Below are 8490 nucleotides of genomic sequence, written 5' to 3'. Positions count from 1 at the left end.
TAGAACGTTTCCTATATACTTTCTACAAATAGCTCTTGGGTCCATAGAGTAACAACCCAGAGATCACTAAAGAACCAGTGGGAAGTAGAAAATTAATGCACATGGCAAAATATGCCCGAAATCATTAGGGAAGTCATCCTAGCAACCATTACACCAGAGAGTAAGTATCTGTAGTATTTCCCGGTAATTGGCTTTTGTCCTTCCAACTTAACTCTCAACAGAATACCAGAGTTGCAGTCTCACTTGTTGTGAGTAGATAACTAAGTCCATGGCCAAAAGCATTCATTAAGGAGAACCATTGCACTGAACAGGAAAGTACACAGAAGGAAAAATAGGTAGTTTGAACCTTTCAAAGGAACCACATCTTCTTCTAGGATTGGGTTTGGGGCTAAATATCAAGACTTTGAATGTAGACTCTGTTCTGTCAAGACTTGTGAAGTTTTTAAAGTAGGACTAAATTGAGGCAAGGTTTTTGGAAATTTACCTCATCCATGCATGTCTCCTCACCTCTCCTAAACTTCCTTGCCCTCATAACCATTTTCTTTATATTTGCCCAGATTACTGAACTTCAGTGAATAGAATTACCTCAAACATAAAGATCTGCATTAATTTGGAGTATGAGGGGACAGTTAAATTCTTAAATATCTTACTATAACATTTATTGCCTTCTGTTTGTTGTCTTGTATTATAAGGGAATAGGGGAATCTTCAACCAAAAGAAACAGTGAATGTCAATCCTGACAGTTGTGTAAGGTTTCCAAAAAGACCTGAATCAAAACAAACTTAACTTTGTTTCAGAAAAGTTGGCTGAGATAAAAATATAGTTGTCTATGCTTCTCCTTTTCTTCATCATTGGGGTAATACTTTATTTCTCTTCTTCAGAATACTGCTTTAAAAATAAGAAATTGATCTCTGTAGAAATACACAGCTTGATCCATAACTTTTGGTTAGCTAGAGATGAGATAAGTGCTAAAGGAAGGACACATAACAATGTAACTTCTTTTGTCTTTTTGGAAGGACTCAAACAGCTTTTTGTTATTCTCCTTGGTTGTGCTGGTAAGTCTGAGACTAACAGGATGACAAAGCAGATATCCAAACTCAGACAACAGGAGCAGATAGCATGGGTCTGAATGTCAGCCTTCTGGCTTCTTTAACTTGAATTATTTGTTACTCAGTATCATTCTCTGCTTCACCTGGTTTTGTGCGTCAAACACCTCAAACTGATGACGTCTTTGTAGGGTTAGCGCTCAGAAACATCTCCATTAGCTACTTGTACTCAATAAAGATCCCATTCAAGGTTTATATCAGAAAACTTTCCTTCTGTAGCTGCCCAGAAGATGGTAAACACACGGAAAATACTTATCAAAGACAGTAGGTATATCCAGAATTGCCCCTTTAGCAAATTGAAAAATTATCAAAAATAATTTATAACTTGGAATAAAAGTAAGTACCCACACTTACCCAGTCTCTCCTGGAGATGATGGACTACACAGAATACACCAAGGCGTGGCAACCCATGTAACCAGTATGCACGTTAAAAAAACATGAATTCTATTGCAGGTGATGGATCAAGAGTTTCCCTGATCTAAAGACATTAAATCAGTGTTTTTAGGATGCTCATAAATCTCCCAGGGAACTTGGGGTCCAAGATAACTGGTGCTCAGTTTGGAAGGAGAACGAAACTTTAGTTATCTTAAGCAGCTTAGACAAATTCATAGTGCAAGGGGCATCACACCTAAACCTCTGATTATGAACCTTTGACCATATTCCTGCTATGGTGCTGTCCAACTAACAAAAATATCCTGAAACAGAGATAATCCTTCCTTAAAGTCAAGAATAGACTACCCACTTCCAGATTGAGTGTTTCATAGAAAGAGTTCCCAAGATTTAGTCCGTGATTTTATTGGGTACACATGAATAATTCTATCACAATTATAAGTTATATAATATTTCAGGCTACTTTCTAAATGTAGCTTAAATATATTATCAAAGCATTTGACAAATTCTTATAAATAGAGGAACTTTCCCTAAATGAAAAAGATAATAAAAATTACTAAAATAATATCTTAGATATAAAATGATTTCATATTTATTTTGAATGAACAACACCTACACTGACATGAGACTGAAGCAGCAATTATACTCAGAAGTGTCAATAAACCACTAAAGACACTTATTTCAATCAGTCACATAGGCCATCTATTTCATAAGCTCAGCAATTTCATGGGTGTATTAATAAATGTTTCCAGTCAACCTTTAATTATTTTTTTAAATCCTCATGACAATATATGAATCAGGTAAGATCTAAAAAATGAGCAGGTTTTCATTGACAGCTGGAAAGGAAACACTGGGTTCCTCCTATGGAAAGGTAATGTACTGTTTCTCTCAATTCAGACTCAGAGAAAGAGATAGAAAATGTTATTAGTTCCCTTGAACCAATGATGTTTTCTTTTTCTCCTCCAAAACACTAACTAGGATCATGGAGGCAATGATTAAAGGAAAAAACATTACTGAGATCACCGAATTCATCCTCCTAGGATTCTCTGATTTCCCCCAAATCACAGCACTGCTTTTTGTTATATTCCTTACACTGTATATTACAGCACTGACCTGGAACTTGTCCCTTGTTGTTTTAATAAGGATGGACTCCTATCTCCATACACCTATGTACTTCTTCCTTAGTAATCTGTCCTTTATAGACATCTGCTATATCTCTTCTACAGTCCCAAAGATGCTTTTCAACTTCTTCCAAAAAAGGCAAACTATCAGCTTTGTGGGCTGCATAGTTCAATACTTTATGTTTTCCACAATGGGACTGAGTGAATCTTGCCTCATGACAGCCATGGCCTATGACAGGTATGCTGCCATTTGTAACCCTCTTCTGTACTCATCAGTCATGTCACCCACACTATGTGCTCAGATGGTGATGGGAAGCTACACAGCTGGATTTATAGGTTCTGTATCTCAGGTGTTTGCCATGCTGCAGCTCCACTTCTGTGGACCCAACGTCATCAGACATTTCTTCTGTGACATTCCCCAGTTGTTAAATCTATCCTGCACTGACACTTTTTTTGCACACGTAGAGCTTCTCATATTAACAATGTTGTTTTGTATTTCAAATGCTTTAGTCATCATAATATCCTATGGCTATATTGTCTTGTCCATTCTGAAGATCACTTCAGCTAAGGGTAGGTCCAAGGCATTCAATACTTGTGCTTCTCACCTGACAGCTGTTTCCCTATTCTACACCTCCACTGCTTTTGTCTATTTTAGTTCCAGCTCTGGTGGCTCCTCCAGCTTTGATAGATTTGTGTCTGTCTTCTACACTGTGTTGATTACTATGTTGAACCCTTTGGTTTATAGTCTGAGGAACAAGGAAATCAAAGATGCTGGAAAGAGGTTACAGAAGAAGCTGGGATGCTGCTAATAAAAGAGTGAGATTTCTGGAAGATTTTTCCTACAAACTACCTACTTATGTGGAAAAAAAGATTCAAAGTTATAATAGCCATGTGGACTGTGACTGACTCGATGCTAATGAAACATAATCCTTGTAAGTCCTGTAGGTTTATCCTTTCCATGTTACATTAGAAATCGCTTTATCTGTTGTTATTTATCCACAGTATCTGTGAAACAACCAAATTTATAAGTTTTTGCTGCTGCAAGACTTTCAGCCCTGGGTCCTGTCCTTACAGAAGGCTGGAAGCATCCCTGGGTTTAGAACTCTTGCCTCACAAATGGCTCAATTCAGCAGAATAAAGACCTGATGAAGACCAATGTTCTTTGTTTCTGAGCAAGAAAACTCCTGTTAGAAGTAATAAAATTAACATTGACTTGGCTGTGCCTCCTGGGAAAAACAACTACTTCTGACAGTTAAATTATTTCTAAGGCAAATGAATGCTAATCATCTATGAATTTTGAGGTCTTATTCTTGTCTCCCCTAGTTACTGGGTGAATAAAAAAGATGTAGATGAAGACTACAGTAAAGATGAAGAAAATAGTTTGCTCATTTACTATGAGTATGATTATTTGATTTTTGAAATGAGTACATATGAAATTTCAAATTTAAATTCTAAATGATCTGATACTGTGGTACTCTAACATCCTTTCTTAAATTATGGCAATTTATTCTTGGTTAACATGGACAATAAAATAATACTATGAAATTGCTTCTGATATTTCAAATATATATTCCATTTCTTTTTTTAAATATTTTTATTACATATTTTCCTCAATTACATTTCCAACGCTATCCCAAAAGTCCCCCATACCCTCCCCCCCCCGACTTCCCTACCCACCCATTCCCATTATTTTGGCCCTGGCGTTCCCCTGTACTGGGGCATATAAAGTTTGCGTGTCCAATGGGCCTCTCTTTGCAGTGATGGCCGACTAGGCCATCTTTTGATACATATATTCCATTTCTTATGAAAGTACCCTTAAGAATTTACTGAACACTCAGTCTCTAAAAATGAATAGAAAGTGTGTAAAATGTTACACATGTCTTCAAAATTAAAGAACAATATAGGTATAATCAAGAGCCTACTAAGTATCCCTCAAAGATTCTGATCAGCAGTGTCTGGAGGAGTTTGAATAGCCCTTTTCTAGAGAGTCTGGATATGTCTCTGTGTTTTGACAGGTGAATACAAGTTCAAGATTAGAACACAATGGCATCAGCTTGTTCCAGATTAACTTTCCTCTAGTTTCTTTGCCACTTAGGATTATAGATGACAGTGCTCAAAATCAATTTTAACTATGATGGGTTTTGCCTAGTGAAAAAGAAGCAGAGGTGATGCAAAGATTTGTGGGAAGAACTCTTCAGAGATAGGTTATACTTTGCCCTTTGTGCTTTCTCACTTTGCCACTGAGATATGCAGTGTTGCTAACATTGCTCTATATGTAGAGATGTGGAAGATGGATTTAGTTGGCTGACCTTGGCTGACCTTGGTCAATGATACAATAAACAAAATAAAGGTTTGTAATTAAGCTCTTAGGTTTTTGGCTGTTTGTTTAGCAGAACAGCACTTTTAACATCTGATTTAGTATGATCACAAACTCCTGATACTCAACAACTCAAAAATTTTCAACTCTAGTCATTCACATTATTTCACCCTCTACAAATAATTTCTTTATCCTCTCGATTATTTTTGATTATAAACCATGCTAAAGTTTACTTTGGGGACATATAGACAACTTGAATTTCATATATTCTCCAATTAATCCAAGCATGAATTTATCAAAGAATGAAAGATAAATATATTGCAAGCAAATTAAGGCAGCTGTATCTCTAATAACACTAATTATGAGGAATATAGTAATGATGTATGATGTATTCTCACTGGAAATCATTCAAATTCTTAATTTCAAAAAGTATTTACTGATTAAATTTAATTGCAAAAATAGAATAGAAAAGCAGTATTTGACCAAAAATTTAATGATATAAATTTTCTTCCATCTGAAACTAAAGATAAAATATGATACAATGGTTATAGTTAGATGAACTCCTAAAAGTGAACATAATTTTGCCCCAGATGTGCAAGGGGCCTTAAAGGATATATAAAAATTGATTATATTTGTAATGTTATGAGAATTATTTAAAACATTAACTAAATGGGAGACTTTAAATGTAAATTAAAAATTTAAACTTAAAAAAAAAGATACAATGGTTATAAGCAATAGGTTTAGACATGCCAAGTTAGGCTTATCACAGACATTCTCTCTTCTCTCTATTCCCCTAGATCTATCCCCCCAATCTCATCCTCAGTGCTGCAGCAGAATACCAAGTGTAGCCTTCCTTTCTGACAAATCACATTTCCTGTGGATCCCATAGTCCATTCACTTCCAACCTCCCTTCCCATAACCTCTTAATAGCTTTATTACAGCCCCCAAACTGAGTAGGTAACCCAAAGGCTGCTCTTACTAGGACAACAAGTAGGCTGAAGGTAAACCCACACCTCTCCTTTTGCCACTGAGATCCACAGCACCATGGTCTCATCCCCAGATCTATAGCAGGAAACCCACTGTGGACTCCCTTTCCTTTCTAACACCATCCCCAACTGTCCACAAAAACTTTCTCCCACAATATTTCTTACCACAACTCATCCCAGCCTACAACACCAGCAATTATTCCCTTTAAGCCACCAGCTTAGCCAGCCAGTAAAACAAGATATCTATAGCTATCACACTCTCCAAAACCCAGGGAGGAAGCAGAATCAAGGAAAAAACAACCACCAAACAAAAACAAAACCAGAAATTAGCACCTAGACCTATCATTATCCCAAACCAAGACATATAGACCTCAGCATAAAAACACAATCAATTAACAACTAAAGTAATATTTCCCTACAAGAGCCCAGCTATCCTATCACAGCAGGCCCTGAATATTCCAACATAGGTGAATCACAAGAAAAAAATCATTAAAATCAACTATATTACGATAATAGAGATGCTTAAAGAGAAAATGAATAAATACCTTTTAAAAATCCAGAAAACACAAACAATTGAAGATGAGTAAAACTGTTCAAAACCTGAGAATGAAAATAGAAGGAATAAAGGAAATAAAAGTAAGGAAATTCTGAAAATGGAAATTTAGGAAGTTGAACAGGAACTACAGAGGCAAACTTTATCAACACAATACAAATGGACAAGAAAATCTGGGATGGAAATGATTAAAGTCTATAGGCATTGAAGATTCAGTAGAAGAAACAGATATGTCAGTCAAAAGAGGTTAAATCTAAAAAGTTCCTGACCCAAACATCCATGAAACCTGGGACACCATGGAAAGACCAAACCTAAAAATATTAGGATTGAGGGATGATAAGAATCCCAGGTCAATGGCCCAGAAAATATTTTCAAGAAAATCATAGAAGAAAATATTACTAATTTTAAGAAGGACTGCCTATAAATGTACAAGAAGCCTACAGAACACCAAAAATATTGGAACAGCGAAAAATACCCTCACCATATAATAATCAGCATACTAAACACATAGAACTGTCAGGAGCCATCTAGGATAGGAGGTGGCCCACTTTTTTTGCATTGTCTGTGGTGGTAGGGCTACAAAGAGACTTCATCTCAGGATTGCTTCTTGCAGCTGACATGACTTTCCTGTCATTATCAAATTAATATAATATTTTCCTGGGCATTAACCCACCCTATTGATCAGATTTCCTGAAGATAATATAAAGATGAACTTTCATGAATTAATGTTATTTAGATAAATTAATGGTTCTATAGAATTCCATATTTGATTCAAATAATCTTTGGAAGAAAGTTTTAGGAGATGGTCTTAGTTGCTTTGCTAGAAAGATATAATAAAGTTAGAATTAAGGGTAGAATGTGACCACTCCTTATATAGTAAGGAAAGGCTGCATAATGAGAAACACAGTGAGCTTTCATCATTATGCTAAAAAGAGAAATAGGTTTGGGCAAATTTGTATTCAAAGAAACACATTTAGATCCAAGGATAAAGCCACAGGTGTGCACTAGGATAAAGAAATACCTTGTAAAAAGCTATTGCTTTGATCTTATAATGAGCATATTAGAATGAAACACTGCGTTAAACTTAATATCAACATCCTTTTGTAACTCCAATTTTATATAGCATCTTATCTCTGAGACAATTTTCTGAAGAACTTTTCATCTAAGAAGGTATAAAAGGGCCAGAGAAAGGAAATAAGACTGTTGATTGAATGGTTTGGCCTGGAGAGTTCTGCTTCATCCATCCAGCCACCCATCCAAGTGTATACATCTGCTTGTCTGTACATATGTGTGTAAGTATATGTGTATGTATGTAAGCATGCATGAATACTTGTAGAGTGTATGAGACAGGTGGTTGGGCCCAATAATAAATGTGAATGTATTAATGTATAAATAAGAATGTGAATGAGAATGTAAATGTATGTATGAAATGTATATGTGTCTGTGCATATACATTTGCTCATATAAAGCATCTTAATTACTTTCCTTTCTGGTTCACAAAGAGTTAAGCAGCCTAGCCAGAGAGGCTTTTGGCTGACTGGACAGAGAAGGGAGTGATAGTAATAAATTTTATACTTAATTCCCCACTGCTAAACAACAGGTGCTAATCACCCAAGCCAGTATTTTTTAACCATAAAATAAATAAGAAAGTTTTTAGGGTTTTTTTTTTTAGAAGTTCTCAGCAAGCATTCAGAACAGTTACAGAGCTAGAAGTCCAGAGAGCATCAGTCTTTAAAACTACCTCTGAGGACATCAGTCTTTAAAACTACATCCAATCTATGTCTCACTTCAAAACATCCCAAGACAGACTGGCTCCCAGCACAGAGCAGAGAATGAACATTAAAATCTGCAATGGAAAAAAACCAAGGCAAACTTATTAGAATTCCACCTGATTTTCTATCAAGATTTTAAAAACCATAAGGGCCTGGACAGATTGCTGCAGACTCTAAGAGACTACAGATGCCAGCTAGATTTTATGTTGCCAAAAATGGAGAAAATAACATATTCCATGATAAAG

General features: G+C 35.9%; 1 protein-coding gene across 1 annotated transcript; it reads left to right on the top strand.

Moving 5' to 3' along the window:
• Positions 1-2478: 2478 nt before the first annotated feature.
• Olfr1436 (olfactory receptor 1436) lies at positions 2479-3426 on the top strand. Its single transcript, NM_146687.2, has one exon. The coding sequence runs from the start codon at positions 2479-2481 to the stop codon at positions 3424-3426; it is 948 nt and encodes a 315-aa protein (NP_666898.2).
• Positions 3427-8490: the final 5064 nt, after the last annotated feature.

Source organism: Mus musculus, chromosome 19 (genome assembly GCF_000001635.26).
Source record: "Mus musculus strain C57BL/6J chromosome 19, GRCm38.p6 C57BL/6J".
Lineage (NCBI taxonomy): Eukaryota > Metazoa > Chordata > Mammalia > Rodentia > Muridae > Mus > Mus musculus.
The sequence above is the reverse complement of the archived record's forward strand: the minus strand, read 5'-3'. Positions and strand labels throughout refer to the sequence as shown.

What these genes read in the sequence shown, in the direction of transcription:
- Olfr1436 (NM_146687.2), top strand. Translation starts at nt 2,479, where the DNA reads ATGGAGGCAATGATTAAAGGAAAAAACATTACTGAGATCACCGAATTC.